The 19,023-nt window shown below is 37.1% G+C and overlaps 1 protein-coding gene across 1 annotated transcript in view; it reads left to right on the top strand.

Moving 5' to 3' along the window:
• Window positions 1-19,023, top strand: part of CATSPERE (catsper channel auxiliary subunit epsilon) — a 189,187-nt gene that overhangs the window by 27,107 nt on the left and 143,057 nt on the right. The window contains exon 5 of the mRNA XM_058533520.1: window positions 960-1,030. Within this exon, the coding sequence (XP_058389503.1) occupies window positions 960-1,030 (71 nt within the window). The remainder of the gene's footprint in view (window positions 1-959; window positions 1,031-19,023) is intronic.

The following is a 19,023-nucleotide window of genomic DNA, read 5'->3' as shown; positions in this document are numbered from 1 at the left end:
CAAGACTGCCCCCACTTCAGATGCCAATCGCAAGTCCCAGGTTGTCACCTGTACTTCTGACTGACTGCCTATAAATCCACATTCCCACAGCCTTCTCCTCAGGTTCCATAATTTGCTAGAACAGCTCACAGAACTCAGGGAAACACATTTACTGGTTATAATAAAGGATATGATAAAGGATACAGATGAACAGCCAGATGAAGGGGTGCAGAGGGCAAGGTCCAGAAGGGTCCTGAGCACAGAAACTTCTATCCCCAGGGAGTTGGGGTGCGTCACCCTGCCAGCAAGTGGATGTGTCCACCAACTTTGAAGCTCTCTGAATCCCATACTTTAGGGATTTTCGTGGAGGCTTCATCACATAGGTATGACCAATTATTAACTCATTTTCCAGCCCCTCTCCCCTCTCCAGAGGATGGGAGCTTGAGCTGAAAGTTCCAAGCTTCTAATCATGGCTTGGTCTTTCTGGTGACCAGTTCCCATCCAGGAGCCTACCAAGAGTTAGAACAAAAGGGATTTAGGAGCTCTTGTGTCAGACACTGCTATTACTCTGGAAATTACTAGAGTTTTAGGAACTCTATGTCAGGAACCGGAGTCAAAGACCAAATATTAGCAGGAACTAGGGGCAAAGACCAATATATATATATTTCTTATTATTTCACAAAGACAAATATAATAGAAACAATAAGCCATCTAAATTTGTCACTCATAAAAATAAATTCTTAATACAGAGAGAAGCTAAAGAATTTAACTAGTATTATATGAATATTTATTAGTTCTGAAATTTATTCATTGTACTTCTTCTAATTTTAGATAATTAACTTAGTTTCTCTGTGACTTTTATGCCTGTATCTGAATTTGTATTTATTTTAAAGTTAATTTAATATTAATTAATTAATTAACTTTAATTAAATTAAAAATGTTTAATATTATTTTAAAGTTAATTTTGCATTTTCTTTTAGGATTTAGAAGAAGAACGCTATTTATCTGTGGACAATTCTCATACTTGCTTTCTGTGGTATTATAAAGTTATGTAAGTAATGCAATATTGAATACAAAGGTAATTAATGCTTTTTAAGAGTATTTAGCTTTAACTTTTAATTAACCACAAATAGATTATCTACATTATAGTTTCCATATAAGCTTTCATTCACCAATCAAGATATCCTCAGATATACTGCCAAAGTAATATTGAAGAACAAACAATAAAAATAACAAGAGCAACCACTATTTGAACAGATACTGCTTCTACATGTTCTTACTTTATGTAAATTCTCTCTCTCAATTTTCACAACCACATAAATGTAAGTATTATTATCGTTATTTCATAAATGAGGAAATGTAAGCTTGGATAGGTTAAATAATTTGGACAAAAACACAGCTTCTAAAAGATAGCATTGGGATTTGACTCTGGTTTTTCAGACTACAGAGCTCTTTTATTTCATTATATTCATATAATATATACGTTATGTTCCAAAAGGACTCTCTTTGTCTTGGATAGCTCTTCAAACCCATTTTAACACGAGAGTGAATGAATATAACTAAGAAGGGAAAACTGGTACAAGAAAAAAGAGTAAACTGCATTATAAAATCATTCAATAAGTAAAAAGCATCAATGAATCAGAATATTTTTAGTATCATAGTCAAGGCAGTATTCTAAGCACTGTGTAGGATACAAAGAACTGTCTGATATAGCTCCTGTTCTCCATATAACTTTAATATACCTAATTCTTTTTATCCAGTTAACGTCCCTTCCTTTGGGGGAACCCTGCCTCCCCTATTCTGTGATGAAGTTTTTAATTTCGTGTGATTTATATGGTACTAACTCTACAACCCCACGTTTCATTGGCCGTGCTGATTATTTGAGGACGGGCACATGACCCAGGCAAAACCTATCAGAATACACATATCTTCAGTATATGTGGTTGTTGCTGATAGTGTCATTATCCTCGGTCACATGCTTCCTTAAAGTCAGATGGCTCTGCAGTTTATGTACAATTTTTGGATTGAAATTCCTGATAACTAGATTTCAGCAAAGCCCCACCAGGAGTACACACGTAGCCATTCCTCTCTGAATTACTGCCACCTTCCCAGAGTCTCACCAAGAAGTGAGGACTGAGTCTCTGCCACTCAGGAAACTGGCAGGCTTCTGTCCTTGTTGGGGGTTTCAAAGATGCCAATCACCAGCTTTCTACCTGTGGGTTTTAAACAATTGAGAAATAGATAAGAGAAAATAGGGGCATAAAAATTTCTGCTACAGCTGAATTGGAGAATAGAACTTGCCTCTGTGGCCAAATGGGCTACTTTCTACTTCCCCCTAGGAGAGAGACCATGGGAACCATCAGAGAGGAGAATCTGCCAAGAAAGCATTTATAGGCAGTTTCGTGGGTTTCCAATCTCACTCTGAGCCCCAAGAGCTGGTGAACGAAATGGGTGAAAAAAATGGGTCAGACTACCCTGATCCAGATATGTTCCCTCCATGAAAGCAAAAACAGAAGGAGAAGCATTTACCCAGGGGGACAGCTTAGCCCAAAAGAGAGAACTCAGTGGGAGCTAAGTGTTTTTCTGTTGCATAGGTTGTAAAAATGTTTACGTTTTTACTATTACTGTTTAGTAATAGTGTAAAGTACTTTAATACTATTTAGTAATAGTGTAAAAATACCATTTCAAGAATAAAAATAAAACTAATACACCATGTATCCATCATACAAGTCAAGAAATAGAACATTCCCAACCCCTTAGAATCTGCTTTATGCCCATCCTGATCACATCCTATTCATCCCCCACGAGTTAACCACCATCCTGAATATTGTATAATAAATGATTACCTTGCTTTTTTTAATAGTTTACCAATAATAACTGATTGCATTAAATTGTTTACTTTTGTCAGTTTTTGAATGTTATTTAAATTGAATCATATTGTATGTGTTCATCTATGACTTGCTTGTTTCTCTAAACATTATGTTTTTGATACTCATCCATGTTTAAATGAGAATCTTGAGTTCTTACGTTGTAACTGCTCGATGGTATTACACTGTGACTATTTTTGCTCATTCTGCTGCTGATGCGTTTATTTGCAGTATAGAGTCTTGCTACCCAAAGTGTGGTTCAAGGACCAGCAGCACTAGCATCACCTGGGAACTTCTTAGAAATGCAGAATCTCAGGCCTCATTCCAGATGGATTGGATCATAATCTGCATTTTCACAAGATCCTGTAGCCATTTGTATGTACATTATTGTTTCGGCAGTACCGATTTAATGCACATAAATGAAAGTTTCTCTAGGGTATAGACCTAAAAGTAGAATTGCCTCAAAATAGGATATGCACTTGTTCAACTTTACTAGGTAATGCCTAAATGATTTTTGAAAAGGTTGTCCAAATTTATACCTATATCAGCAGTAGATAAAAGTTCCCATTGTGGTACATCCTCACCAGCACTTAATATTCTCTTTTTAATTTTTCCAATCTAGCAGGTGTGAAATGATGTCATTGTGCTTTTTAATTGCATTTCCCTGATTACTATTGAGCATATTTTCATTTATTCATGAGGAATTTTTCTTCCCTCTCTGTTAAATGGGCATTTTTACCCATTTTTGAAATATTATTGTGTTTCATAATAATTCATAAGATTTCATTATATTTTAATTACTAGGACATTATCATATATATGGAAATTATTTTATCTTAGTTTATGCAACTTTTCACTTCTTATGATCTCTATTGATACCACAGGTTCTTACTATTGTAGATGAATTTATCAACTCTTTCCCTTATCTCTAAAAAGGCATAAACCTTTTTAAATCTATTTAAGAAATCTTTCCCTACCTCCAAGGTCATAAAAGTAGTCTCTCATATTGTGTTTTAAAAGTTCTATATAGTTTACCTTCTACAATTAAGTCTTTAATCCTCCTGGAATTAGTTTTTGTACATGCTTTGAGATAGGGACCCAACTTTATTTTTTCTGCATGAATAATTAATTTTCTCAGACTCATTTATTGAATAATCTATTTATCTGTAATACCTGCTCTGTCATAGATCAATTTTCCACGTATGCATGAAATTGTTCCACTATGTTTGTTTGATATTGTCAACGATCAGGATAAGTACATTTCCATTGCAGGTGATCTGTCTTTTATTTCTGTTTGCTTTTGAATTATTCCACATTTGCTAAAAATTTGCTAAATTGCCATGATTTGTGAGGTTATAGTACTATGATTTGTGATTGGGATTCACAACTATATATACCTATACAATCGTCACGAAAAACAACGTTTAGAATATTCCAATCTCTTCAGCAAGTTTTCTTGTGCACTTTTACAGACAATGCCTTACCCCCAGAGGCAGCCACTTTTCTGATTTAATCACCGTAGCTTAGTTTTCTCATTCTTGAATTTTATGTAAATGTAATTATAATGTACTTACTCTTTTGTATCTGGCCTCTTATCCTAATGTAAGACTTTTGAGACAAATTCAAGTTGTATGTTTTAGTGGTTTGTTCCTTTTTATTTTTAAGTAATATCATTGAATAACTATACCTCAATTTGATTATCCATTTTTCTTTTGTTGTACATTTGAGTTTTTCCAATTTGGGGCTTTTATGAATAAAGCTGCCATGTACATTTTTGTATAAGTCTTTTTGCAGACATAGATTTTTGTTTCTTTTTTGTAAATATCTGGGGTAGAATTTCTGGATCATGGGATAGGCAAGTATTAAACTTTGTAAGAAAAAGCCAAATCATTTTCCAAAGCAACTATTTACTGGCAATGTACGAGCATTCTAATTGCTCCATATTTTTGCCAATATTTATTATTGTCAATATAGTGGGAATTAAATGGCATGTCATTGTGATTATAATTTGCATTTCCTTGATGGCTAATGATGTTGAGTATCTTTTCCTGAGCTTATTGGCCACTCCTATATGGTCTTTTGTAAAGTATCTGTTCAAGGCATTTACCTAGTTTTCTAGTTTTTTGTCTTTTTACTAATGATGTATAGTATTTCTTTATACAAGTTCTATGTCTAATATATGTGTTGTGAATATTGTCTTCCAGTGTATGGCTTGCCTTTTCATTTTCTTAATGGTGTCTTTTGATAAGCAGAAATGTTAATTTTCAATGAAGTTCTATTTATATATTTTCCCTTTTATGGTAAGTACTTTTTGAGTCTTATCTAATAAACCTTTGTCTACTCCAAAAATACGAAGATATTCTCCTAAGTTTCCTTCTAGAAGCTTTGTCATTTTAGCTTGTACATTTAGATCTGTGATCCACCTCAATTTATTTTTTGTGAATGGCATGAGGATGGGTCAAAAGTTTAATTTTTTCTCTTATGTTTATGTAAAAACACTTTTTACAGCATCATTTGTTGAAAAACTTTTCTTTTCCCATTGAATAGCTCCATCACCTTTGTGAAAAGTCAATTGATGTTGTAAGGTCAATTGTCCATGTTTGGATATATGTCTGGACTTTGTTCTATTTTACTGTTCTATTTGTCCCTCATTAATGCTGATACCACACTCTCTTGATTATTCTGGATGGTTATTGTGTTTTAAAAACAGGCACTGTAAGTCTTCCAGCTTTATTCTACTTGTTAAGGATTATTTTGGGTATTCTAAGTCCTTTGCATTTCTATTTAAATTTTAATATCAGCTTATTTCTACTAAAAGGATGCTGAGATTTTGCTTGATATACCATTGAATTTATAGATCAAATTGGGGGAAACTGACATAACAACAGTATTGAGTCTTTTAATTCATGAACATGGTATATCTCTTCATTTACTTATGTCTTCTTTAGTTGATTTCTTCAAAGTTTTATAGGTTTCAGTTTACAGGTCTTATACATATTTTATTAAATTTATTTTAAAATGTTTATGTTTTTGATGCTATTGTAAATGGTGTTGAAACTTTAGTCAGCAAACATCTTTACCTTCTTTTTGAAAAATACAATTTCTTTAACTCCAAATATTCCCTGTCTGGCTTATGGCTTACTCTTCTCTATTATTTTGATTCTATCTAGTTGTTACTTTATGCTTCAAACTGAACATTTTTTTCAGTCAATTTTTATGTAGATCTGTCCACAGGTCTACCATTTTCTTTGCTTAACAATACTTCTTGTATCTCAGACATTCTTTCTCATATTACTTTCTCTTTCTAAAGTGTATCCTTTAAGAGTTCTTTTAGGGAATATTTCTTACGGATACATTTTCATAATATTTATGCCTCTGAAAAGGTCTTTATTTTATCTTTCATTTCATCTTTATTTTTCATTCTTGAAAAATAGTGTCTCTGGGAGTACACTTCTAGGTTGGTTGCTATTTTCTCCCAAGGCTTTACAATTATTTTCCATTGTTCTCTGGCTTCTACTATTGCAATTGAGAAGTCTGTTGTATGATGGTTTTATCTTTTTAGGTAATCCTGTATTTTCTCTGTGGCTGTTTTAAGAACTTATCCTTACCTTTGGCGTTTCATTATTGTAGGTTTCTTTTTGTTTATCTTTCTTGTGATTTATTGTAGTTCTTGAATCTGAAGATTAGTGTCTTTCATCAATTCTGAAAAATTTAGTCATTATCTTTTCAAATATTGGTTCTCTCTCTTCTTTTTAGATTTTCATAATAGAAATATATGTCACCTCTTCATTCTATCCTTCCTGACTCTTCAAATCTTTTTATATTTTCCATCATTTTGTCTCCCATGATTTATTCTAGACTATTTTTTCAAATATTTTTTTCAGTTCACTAATTCTCTCGTTATCTGTGTCTAAAATTTTTAATCACTAAAATCCAACAATCTAGAGGCAACTACCACAGTATACTATTCTGCCATTTCTGCATCATTGCATCCAGGACTGGCTATTTGTTGGGCCCAGTGAAAAATGAAAATGTGAATCCTCCTATTCAAAAAGCAGGGCGAAAGTACTGTTAAATGTATTAAATATAAAGTTTTTCCTTTCTTCCATGGTCACTATCTACCCATCATGGTGTTTTTTATTTGCAATTTAATGTCATGCTCTCATGGACATGAGAATACTTTTGAGCCAAGTACAGACCCTCATAGTCACCTGGTGATTCAGCATGTGTGCAGCCCACCAGCTGCCAAGTTTCCCCTCTCCATAGCCGTTGGACCAACCAGCCAAGAGTGGGGTCTGAAGTATTCAAGCCAGTATCTTCCCTTACAGTGAGCCTACCACCTCAACTCATGGCAGATGGGCAGCCCCCAAGGATATTGCACCTCTGCAGTGGGACACATGAGGTACTTGGATTGGAGGTGAGCAAGAGCCTTACACCTGCTGAGATGAGGCGTCCATCAGCCACACCACAATTCTGCTAGCTACGGGTGGGACAGTTGCTGTCGTGCCTTACTCCAGGACGCCACAGGACTCGTACACCCTACACTGACCACCTTCCCACACCTGAGCCCAGGCCCTTGCCCAGGTCAAATGCAGAAGCAATTTCCAGGACAGGAAGTGAGGAGAGGAAGGCCAAGTGGAACACAAGGTCAGGAGGGGAGGGTGGCCAAGAGCCTATCTCATGGAGGCAGACGTGCAACAGGAGGCAGGATTGCATGAGCTGAAGTTTCAAGCGCATGATTCATTGTCCCGTGATACTTCACATACAAAACACAAGTTCAAAGATAAACTTATAAAGAATTTCAAGACAGAGACTGCAGGGCATTAAACCTCAAGCACAAGGCCCTGCTGAGCACTGCCTCTCTTTCCTGGGCTTTCCAAATGTATTGACTCTGTTTGCCCCCAAACCAGAGTTCTGACCGTAGGGAGGAGAATTCATGAAGCAGCTACATATTAGCATCTAAACTCTCCTGCTTTATTCTCTCTCTCTACTTAGGGTTAGAATAGAGAAAAGGAAGGGAGTAGAATCCAGGAGGCCATGCCCAAACTGCCATGTTTCCCAAATTCACTCTGACACTGCTCTGCTTCATCACTCTATCCCACTACTCTCTACCTACTATCTGTCTATCTACTTAAACCGCTTTGGCAGAGTCACTGAAAGTTAACTGCCAATATTCATGGGATTTTTTTTATTAGTCCTCTTACTACTTGACTTTTGTACCACATTTAATGCTGGAGATCACTCATTTCTTTTTGAAATTCTTTCATTCTTTCACTCACATAATACTACTATCTTCTATGTCTTTTTTTCTTCTTATACGATACATTATTAACTATAGTCAACATGCTGTACATTATATCTCTGGAACTTAATTATCTTTTTTTTTAATTTTTTTATTTTTGGGGGGAGGATTGGCCCTGAGCTAACATCTGTTGCTAATCTTCCTCCTTTTTTCCTTTTTTCTCCCCAAAGCCCAAGTACATAGTTGTACATTCTAGTTGTAGGTCCTTCTAGTTGCTCTATGTGGGATGCCGCCTCTGCATGGCTTGATGAGTGGTGAGTAGGTTCATGCCCGGGTTCCGAACCGGAGAACCCCGGGCCACCGCAGTGGAGCACAAACTTAACCGCTACGCCACCAGGCTGGCCCCTGGAACTTAATTATCTTAAACTGAAAGTTTGTACACTCTGACGAACATCTTCCCGTGTCCCCTACCTCCCAGTCCTTGGTAAACATCAGTCTGCACTCTGTTTCTATGATTCAATGTTTTTAGATTCCACATGTAAGGGAGATCATAGAGTATTTGTCTTTCTCTGTCTGAATTATTTCCCTTAGCATAGTATCGTCAAGGTCCATCCATGTTGTTGCAAAATGCAGTATTTCCTTCTTTGTTATGGCTGAATAACATTCCATTTTATATATATATCACATTTACTTCATCCATTCATCTGTTGATTGACACTTAGGTTGTTTCCATATGTTTGCTATTGTGAATAATGCTACAATGAGCATAGGGGTGGAGACCACTCTTCAAGATAGTGATTTCTTTTCCTTTGGGTACATACCCAGAAGTGGGATTTCTGGATCATATGTTAGTTGTATTTTTAATTTTTTGAGGAACTTCTATACTGTTTTCCATAGTGGCTGTACCAATTTACATTCCCACCAACAGTGCACAAGGGTTCCCTTTTCTCCACAGCCTTGCCATTTGTTATTTCCTGTCTTTTTGATGATAGCCATTCTACAGAGGTGAGGTGATATCTCATTGTAGGCTTGATTTGCATTTCCCTGATGATTAGTGATGTTGAGTACCTTTTCATGTACCTGTTGGCCATTTGTATGTCTTCTTTGGAGAACTGTCTCCTTAGGCACTTCGCCTATTTTTTAATCAGATTGGGAGGGGTTTTCTTTGTTTTTGTTTTTGTTTTTTTGCTATTGAGTTGTGTGAGTTCCTTGTATATTTCAGATATTAACCCCATATCCAGTATATGGTTTGCAAAAAAATTTCTCCTATTCCATAGGTTGCTTTTTCATTTTGTTGATTGTTTCTTTTGCTGTACAGAAACTTTTTAGTTTGATGTGTAGTCCCACTTGTTGATTTTTGCTTTTGTTGCTTGGACTTTAGGTGTCATATCAAAAAAATCATTGCCAAGATTGATGTCAAGGAGCATTTTCACCTGTTTTCTTCTAGGAGTTTTACAGTTTCAGATCTTACATTTAAGTCCTTAAATGTAAGGACTTAATTCTTTCAATGAGGTAAGATAGGGTTCCAATTTCATTCTTTTTTATGTGAATATCCACTTTTCCCAACATCATTTATTGAAGACTGTTTTTCCCCCATTTCTTAGCCCCCTTGTCAAATATTAGTTGACTGTCTATGCATGGGTTTATTTCTGGGCTCTCAATTCTGTTCCATTGGTCTGTGTATGTATTTTTATGCCAGTACTGTACTGTTTGATTACTATAGCTTTGTAATATAGTTTGAAACCAGGAAGCACGATGCCTCCAGCTTTATTCTTTCTCAAGACTGCTTTGACTATTTGGGGTCTTTTGTGATTCCATACACATTTTAGAATTGTTTCTTCCATTTCTGTGAAAAATTGCATTGGAAATTTGATAAGGATTGCAGTGAATCTATAGAAGCACCTTATAGAAGGTTTTGGGTAGTATGAGCATTTTAACAATATTAACTCTTCTGATCCATCAATGTGGGTGGGATATCTTTCCATTTATTTGGGTCTTCTTCAAATTCTTTCATCATTGTCTTACAGGTTTTGGTGTATAGATCCTTCACTTCTTTGGTTAAATTTATTCCTAAGGATTTCATTGTTTCTATTGCTATTGTAAATGGGACAGTTTTCTTTATTTCTTTTTCAGATTGTTTATTGTTAATGTATAGAAACACAACTGATTTTGCTTGTTGATTTTGTATCCTCCCACTTAACTGAATTTGTTGATTAGTCCTAACAATTTTTTGGTGGAGTCTTTAGGATTTTATATATACAAAATCATGTTATCAGCAAACAGAGACAATTTTACTTCTTTCTTTTCAATTTGTATGCTTTGTATTTCTTTCTCTTCCCTGATTGCTCTGGTTAGGACTTCCAGTACTATGTTAAATAGGAGTGGTGAGAGTGGGCACCCTTGTCTTGTTCTTGATCTTAGAGGAAAAACTTTCAACCTTTCACCATTGAGTATGACGTCAGCTGTGGGCTTGTCATACATTGCCTTTATCATGTTGAGGTACATTCTTTCTATACCAAATTTATCAAGAAAGGGTGTTGTATTTTGTCAAATGCTTTTTCTGCATGTATTGAGATGATCATGTGATATTTGCCTTTCATTCTATTAAGGTGGTGCATCACATTTATTGATGTGGGTATGTTGAACCATCCTTGCCTCCTGGGATAAAACCCACTTGATAATCGTGTATGATCCTTTTAATGTGCTGTTGAATTCAATTTGCTAGTATGTTGTTCAGAATTTTTGCATCTATATTCATCAGGGATATTGGCCTGTAATTTTCTTTTCTTGTAGTGTCCTTATCAGGCTTTCGTATCAGGGTAATGCTGGCCTTGTAAAATGAGTTTGGGGGTGTTCCTTTCTTTTCAACTTTTTGGAAGAGGTTGAGAAGGATTGGTGTTAATTCATCTTGAAATGTTTGGTAGAACTCACCACTGAAGCCATTTAGTCCTGCGCTTTTCTTTGATGGTAGATTTCTACATACTGATTTAATCTCCTGACTTCTTATTGGTCTGTCGGATATTCTATTTCCTCATGATTTAGTCTTGGTAGATTGTGTATGTTTAGGAACATATCTATTTCTTCTAGGTTGTCATATATGTTGGCCTATAATTGTTCATAGTAGTCTCTTATCATTGTTTGTATTTCTGTAAAATTGTTAGTAATGTCTCCACTTTCATTTCTTTTTTTTTAAAATTTTTTGTTTATTGCGGTAACATTGGTTTATAACATTGTATAAATTTCAGGTGTACATCATTATACTTCTATTTCTGCATAGATTACATCATGTTCACCACCCAAATACTAATTACAACCCATCACCACACACATGTGCCGAATCATCCCTTTTGCCCTCCTCCCTCCCCCCTTCCCCTCTGGTAACCACCAATCCAATCTCTGTCTCTATGTGTTTGTTTATTGTTGTTGTTATCTACTACTTAATGAAGGAAATCATACGGTATTTGACCTTCTCCCTCTGACTTATTTCACTTTGCATAATACCCTCAATGTCCATCCATGTCGTCACAAATGGCTGGATTTCATCGTTTCTTATGGCTGAGTAGTATTCCATTGTATATATATACCACATCTTCTTTATCCATTCGTCTCTTGATGGGCACTTAGGTTGCTGCCAAGTCTTGGCTATTGTGAATAACGCTGCAAAGAACACAGGGGTGCATGTATCTTTATGCATTGGTGTTTTCAAGTTCTTTGGATAAATACCCAGCAGTGGAATAGCTGGATCATATGGTAGTTCTATCCTTGATTTTTTGAGGAATCTCCATACAGTTTTCCATAGTGGCTACACCAGTTTGCACTCCCACCAGCAATGTATGAGAGTTCCCTTCTCTCCACATCCTCTCCAACACTTGTTGTTTCCTGTCTTGTTAATTATAGCCATTCTGACAGGCGTGAGGTGATATCTCATTGTAGTTTTGATTTGCATTTCCCTGATAGTTAATGATTTTGAACATCTTTTTATGTGCCTGTTGGCCATCTGTATATCTTCTTTGGAGAAATGACTGTTCAGGTCTTTTGCCCATTTTTTAATTGGGTTGTTAGTTTTTTTGTTGTTGAGATGCATCAGTTCTTTGTATATTTTGGAGATTAAGCCCTTATCAGATGTATGGTTTGCAAATATCTTCTCCCAATTGTTAGGTTGTCTTTTCGTTTTGTTGATGGTTTCCTTTGCTGTGCAGAAGCTTTTCAGTTTGATGTAGTCCCATTTGTTTATTTTTTCTATTGTTCCTCTTGCCCGGTCAGCCATGGTGCTTGAAAATATGTTGGTAAGACTGATGTCGGAGAGCGTACTGCCTATGTTTTCTTCTAGAAGTTTCATAGTTTCAGGTCTTACATTCAAGTCTTTAATCCATTTGGAGTTAATTTTTGTGTATGGTGTAAGGTAAGGGTCTACTTTCATTTTTTTGCATGTAGCTGTCCGGTAATCCCGACACCATTTGTTGAAGAGACTTTCTTTTCTCCATTGTATGTTCTTGGCTCCTTTGTCAAAGATTAGCTGTCCATAAATGTGTGGGTGTATTTCTGGGCTTTCGATTCTATTCCATTGATCTGTGTGTCTGTTTTTGTGCCAGTACCATGCTGTTTTGGTTACTATAGCTTTGTAGTATATTTTGAAATCAGGGAGTGTGATACCTCCAGCTTTGTTCTTTTTTCTCAGGATTCCTTTACTTATTCGGGGTCTTTTGTTGTTCCAAATAAATTTTAGGATTCTTTGTTCTATTTCTGTGAAAAATGTTGTTGGAACTTTGATAGGGATTGCATTGAATCTATAGATGGCTTTAGGAAGTATGGACATCCTAACTATGTCAATTCTTCCAATCCAAGAGCACGGAATATCTTTCCATTTCTTTGTGTCTTCTTCGATTTCTTTCAGCAATGTTTTATAGTTTTCTGTGTACAGATCATTCACCTCTTTGGTTAAGTTTATTCCTAGGTATTTTATTCTTTTTGTTGCAATTGTAAATGGGATGGTATTCTTAATTTCTCTTTTTGCTACTTCGTTGTTAGTGTATAGAAATGCAACTGATTTTTGTATGTTGATTTTGTATCCTGCAACTTTACCATATTCGTTTATTACTTCTAAAAGTTTTCTGGTGGATTCTTTAGGGTTTTCTATATATAAAATCATGTCATCTGCAAATAGTGACAGTTTCACTTCTTCCTTTCAAATTTGGATCCCTTTTATTTCTTTGTCTTGCCTGATTGCTCTGGCTAGGACTTCCAGTACTATGTTAAATAGGAGTGATGAGAGTGGGCATCCTTGTCTGGTTTCTGTTCTTAGAGGGATAGCTTTCAGTTTTTCACCATTGAGGATGATATTAGCTGTGGGTTTCTCATATATGGTCTTTATTATGTTGAGGTACTTTCCTTCTATACCCATTTTATTCAGAGTTTTTATCATAAATGGATGCTGTATCTTGTCAAATGTTTCTCTGCATCTATTGAGATGATCATGTGATTTATAGTCTTCATTTTATTAATGTGGTGTATTACGTTGATTGATTTGCGAATTTTAAACCATCCCTGCATCCCTGGAATAAATCCCACTTGATCATGGTGTATACTCTTTTTAACATATTGTTGTATGCGATTTACTAGTATTTTGTTGAGGATTTTTGCATCGATGTTCATCAGTGATATTGGCCTGTAATTTTCTTTTTTTGTGTTGTCCTTGTCTGGTTTTGGTATCAGGGTAATGTCAGCTTGGTAGAATGAGTTAGGGAGCTTCCCCCCCTCCTCAATTTTTTGGAAGAGATTGAGAAGGATAGATATTAAGTCTTCTTTGAATGTTTGGTAGAATTCACCAGGGAAGCCGTCTGGTCCTGGACTTTTATTCTTTGGGAGGTTTGTGATTACTGTTTCGATCTCCTTACTGGTGATTGGTCTATTCAAATTCTCTACTTCTTCTTGATCCAGTTTTGGAAGGTTGTATGATTCTAAGAATTTATCCATTTCTTCCAGATTGTCGAATTGGTTGGCATATAGCTTTTCATAGTATTCCCTTCTAATCTTTTGTATTTCTGAGGTGTCTGTTGTAACCTCTCCTGTTTCATTTCTGATTTTTCTTATTTGTGCCTTCTCTCTTTTTTTCTTGATGAGTCTAGCTAAAGGTTTGTCAATTTTGTTGATCTTTTCAAAGAACCAGCTCTTGGTTTTATTAATTTTTTCTATTGTTTTTTTGGTCTCTATTTCATTTATTTCTGCTCTGATTTTTATTATTTCCCTTCTTCTACTGATTTTGGGCTTTGTTTGTTCTTCTTTTTCCAGTTCCTTTAGGTGCATTGTTAGATTGTTTATTTGAGATTTTTCTTGTTTGTTGAGATAGGCCTGTATCGCTACAAACTTCCCTCTTAGAACCGCTTTTGCTGTATCCCATAAATTCTGGCATGTCATATTTTCATTTTCATTTGTCTCCAGGTATTTTTTGATTTCTTCTTTGATTTCTTCATTAACCCAGTCGTTGTTCAGTAGCATTTTGTTTAATCTCCACGTATTTGTGGCTTTTCTGATTTTCTTCCTATAGTTGATTTCTAGTTTCATACCGTTGTGGTCAGAAAAGATGCTTGGTATTATTTCAATCTTGTTAAATTTATGGAGACTTGTTTTGTGGCCTAATATGTGATCAATCCTGGAGAATGTTCCATGTGCATTTGGAAAGAACGTGTAACCTTCGGTTTTTGGATGGAATGCTCTGTATCTATCTACTAGGTCCATCTGTTCTAGTGTGTCGTTTAAGGCCAATGTTTCCTTATTGATCTTCTGTTTGGATGATCTATCCGTTGGTGTAAGTGGAGTGTTCAAGTCCCCTACTATTATTGTGTTACTGTCTATTTCTGTTTTTATGTCTGTTAATAATTGCTTTATATATTTAGGTGCACCTACATTGGGTGCGTAGATACTTACAAGTGTTATATCCTCTTGTTGGATTGTTCCCTTGATCATTATGTAGTGCCCTTCTTTGTCTCTTTTTACAGTTTTTGTTTTAAAGTCTATTTTGTCTGATATGAGTACTGCTACCCCAGCTTTCTTTTCATTGCCGTTTGCATGGAGTATCTTTTTCCATCCCTTCACTTTCAGTTTGTGAGTGTCATTAGGTCTGAAGTGTGTCTCTTAATGCAGCATATATATGGGTCTTGTTTTTTTATCCAATCAGCCACCCTATGCCTTTTAATTGGAGCATTTAGTGCATTGACGTTTAAAGTAGCTTTGATAAGTATGTACTTACTGCCATTTTAAAAATTTTTTTTTCTCAGTGTTTTTGTAGTCCTTCTCTGTTCCTTTCTTCTGTACAGAATTGATGGTCACTTTAGTTTGACCTCTGTCTGAAAGCTGTACTCTTTAACTCCCCTCCTCCCTCCTTTTATGTTTTTGATATCATATCTAACCTCTTTTTTGTGCATTTGTATCCATTACGTTCTAATCACGGAAATAGATAATTTTTCCTATTTGTGGTCTTCTCTTTTCCCCTTAAATCTGTCCCTTTAACATTTCTTGTAGCACTGGTTTCTTGGTGACAAACTCCTTTAATTTTTGCTTGTCTGGGAAAATTTTGATCTCTCCTTCCATTTTGAATGATAACCTTGCTGGGTAGAGTATTCTTGGCTGTAGGTTTTTTCCTTTTAGCACTTTAAATATATCATGCCATTCTCTTCTAGCCTGTAAGGTTTCTGCTGAGAGGTCAGCTGATAGCCTTATGGGGTTTCCTTTGTATGTAACTTGACATTCTCTTGCGGCTTTTAGGATCCTCTCTTTATCTTTAATTCTGGACACTTTGATTATGATGTGTCTCGGTGTGGGCCTCTTTGGATTTATCTTGTTTGGGGCTCTCTGTGCTTCCTGTACCTGGATGTCTGTTTCCTTCCTTAGGTTAGGGAAGTTTTCATCTATTATTTCTTGAAATAGATTCTCTGCCCCTTTGTCTCGCTCTTCTCCTTCCGGGACACCTATAACACGGATGTTAGTGCGCTTGATGTTGTCCCAGAGGTCCCTTAGACTCTCCTCACTCTTTTTAATTCTTTTCTCTTTTACCTGTTCACCTTGGGTAATTTCTTCTAGTCTTTCGTCCAGCTCACAGATCCGTTCTTCTGTATCCTCTACTCTGCTTTTGAGTCCCTCTAGTGAATTTTTCATTTCCAGCATTGTATTCTTCATTTCTGATTGGTTCTTTTTTATATCTTCCATTTCTTTGTTGACATTCTCACTGAGTTCATCTATTCTTCTCCCCAGATCAGTGAGCATCCTTAACACTCTTAGTTTGAACTCTCTGTCGGGTAGGTTGCTCATTTCTGTTTCACTTAGTTCCTTTTCTGGGGTTTTGTCCTGTTCCCTTACTTGGAATGTATTCCTTTGCCTCCTCATTTTGCCTCTTCCCCTGTGCTTGTGACTACATATTAGGTAGGTCAGCTACGTCTCCTGCTCTTGGATAGGTGACCTTATGTAAGTGATGGCTTAGGAGGCCTGCCGTGTGCTTCCCTCAGTTCTCAATGTTCCAGGGGTGACCCCTATGTGGGCTACATGTGTCCTTCTGTTGTGGCCTGTTTGCTCTCCCTGTAGGTGCCCAGGGAGGCTGAGTTATGCTCCTGGCCAGCTGTTGTAATGCTCAGCTGCTTGTAGTTGTTGTGGGTCCTTCAGTCTCTTTATCAGATGTGGGGAGCCCCAGCATAGTTGGCTGCAAGTTCTAATACCACATTTGTGTTGCAGTATTTCTTTTTAGTGAGTAGGCCCCCAGCATGCCAGGTTGTTAGGCTCAGGGCCTTACAATTGCTATAAGCCTACAGCCTTTAGGTCTCTTGTCAGTTCTCTGAGAATTGCAGCTGGGTGGGGCTGGCCTCAGGCACGGGGACAGCCAATTGTTTCAGGCTTTGGAAGGTGGGGAAAACCCCCTATGTGGGTCTTTGAGAAGCACAAGTCTTCTGCAGCTGGCAAGCCCTGCCGCCCACAGGTCCACACACAAAATCAACATAGTCCTGCCCCGTGTGCGTGCCCCGACCTCCCGAAGCAGACCCAGTCTCTCCACGGCGGGAGCCCCACACACTCCACCACTGCCCCACACTCTCCACCCGCTCCTTGTGCACGCCCTGCCCCACTGAAGTCAGCTCAGTTGCCAGGCTGTAGAGAATCCAGTCACCAATCTATGTAGGCCCACAAGTTGCCTGAGGGCTTGTTGTTGGGTGGGGCCAGTCTCTACGGTGGGCTGCCTGCCCTGGCTGAGCTGGATTAAATCGGTGCTCTAGCGGGTGGGGCAGACCCTGGGCTAGCAGGCCCCAGGGAGAACTCCAATGGCGTCTGTGTCAGCACGCCACACCACGCCACAACAATGGCCGCCACCAATGTCCCAGTCCCTGGAGAGGTCTCACCTCTCACCGAGATGCACACAGGGCCTATTCGGTGAGTCTCTTGTCACCAAAGCACTGTGGACCTTTCTTTCTGGTGGTTTTATGTTGCTTTCTGAAACGGGTGAGTTTGTGCGTGGGCCCTTTAAGAGCCAGTTTTAGTTTCTTTGTGAACCGGGTTTTCTGGGGGTACTCCCCAATGCTTTAGTAGCAGGCAAAGTCAGATATTATGCCGCTGGTCTCGATTGTGCTGGGTCCACAAAATGCCCACAGCGGGGGCGCTCCCCAGCTCAGGGCCCCGCGCCTCCAGGGAGGCTGCGTACCTGTGAGCTGCTCCCGGAGGCCATGAAGCTGGCGGCTTGTGAAGGCGGCGTTTTTCCTCTCTAGAAGGGAGTTTCTGCCTTTTCTACCTCAGGTAGGATTGTCCGTTGTTGCAGAAGTTCCTCTTATCTAGTTTTCAGTTCTGTCTCAGGGGTAATTTTTCCACGAGTAGTTGTAAATTGGCTGTGTCCTTGGGAGGAGGTGAGTTCCGAGTCTGCCTACGCCGCCATCTTGACTTCTCCCTCCTCCACTTTCATTTCTGATTTTAGTAGTTTGAGTCTTTTGTCTTTTTTCTTAGGTAGCGTAGCTAAAGGTTTGTCAATTTTATCTTTTCAAAAAACCAGTTCTTAGTTTCATTGATCTTTTCTATTCTTTTTCTGATCTCTTTTTCACTTATTTCTGCTCTGATTTTTGTTATTTCCTTTCTTCTACTAACTTTGGGCTTAGTTTGTTCTTCTTTTTTTTAGTTCCTTGAGGTATAAAGTTAGGTTGTTTACTTGAGGTTTTTCTTTTTTCTTAGATGGGCATTTATCACTATAAGCTTCCCTCCTTGAGCTGTTTTTGCTGCATCTCATAAGTTTTGTTATATTGTGTTATTTCATTTTTTTCAAGATATTTTTTGATTTTCCTTTTGATTTCATCTTTCACACATTGGTTGTTCAGAAGTGTGTTGTTAACTTCCACATATTTGTGAATTTTCCAGTTTTCCTCATGTTATTGATCTAATTTAATACCATTGTAGTCAGAAAAGATACTTGGTATGATTTCAGTTTTTTTAAATTTGCTAAGACTTATTTTTTACCTAACCTTTTTTCTATCCTGGAAAATGTTTCATGTGTGCTTGAGAAGAATATTTATTCTGCTGCCGTTGAATGGAATGTTCTTATGTCTGTTAGGCCCATTTCATCAAAAGTATAGTCAGGTCCAACATTCCCTCATTGATGTTTTTGTCTGGATGATTCATCCATTGTTAAAAATGGGGTTTTGCAGTCCCCTGCTATTATAATATTGTGTATTACTCCCTTCAGATCTGTTAGTGTTTGCCTAATATATGGGTGCTCCAATGTTGGGTACATATATATTTACAATTGTTATATTCTCTTGATGAATTGGCCCCTTTATAATTATATAACTACCTTCTTTATCTCTTGTTACATTTTTTTATTTAAAGTCTATTTGTCTGATATAAGTATAGCTATCCCTGCTCTCTTTTGGTTTCCACTTGAATGGAATATCTTTTTCTATTCCTTCACTTTGAGGC

The sequence above is a fragment of the Diceros bicornis genome, chromosome 38 (assembly GCF_020826845.1).
Source record: "Diceros bicornis minor isolate mBicDic1 chromosome 38, mDicBic1.mat.cur, whole genome shotgun sequence".
NCBI classification, from domain to species: Eukaryota; Metazoa; Chordata; class Mammalia; order Perissodactyla; family Rhinocerotidae; genus Diceros; species Diceros bicornis.
This window is presented reverse-complemented; position numbering and strand designations above follow the sequence as displayed.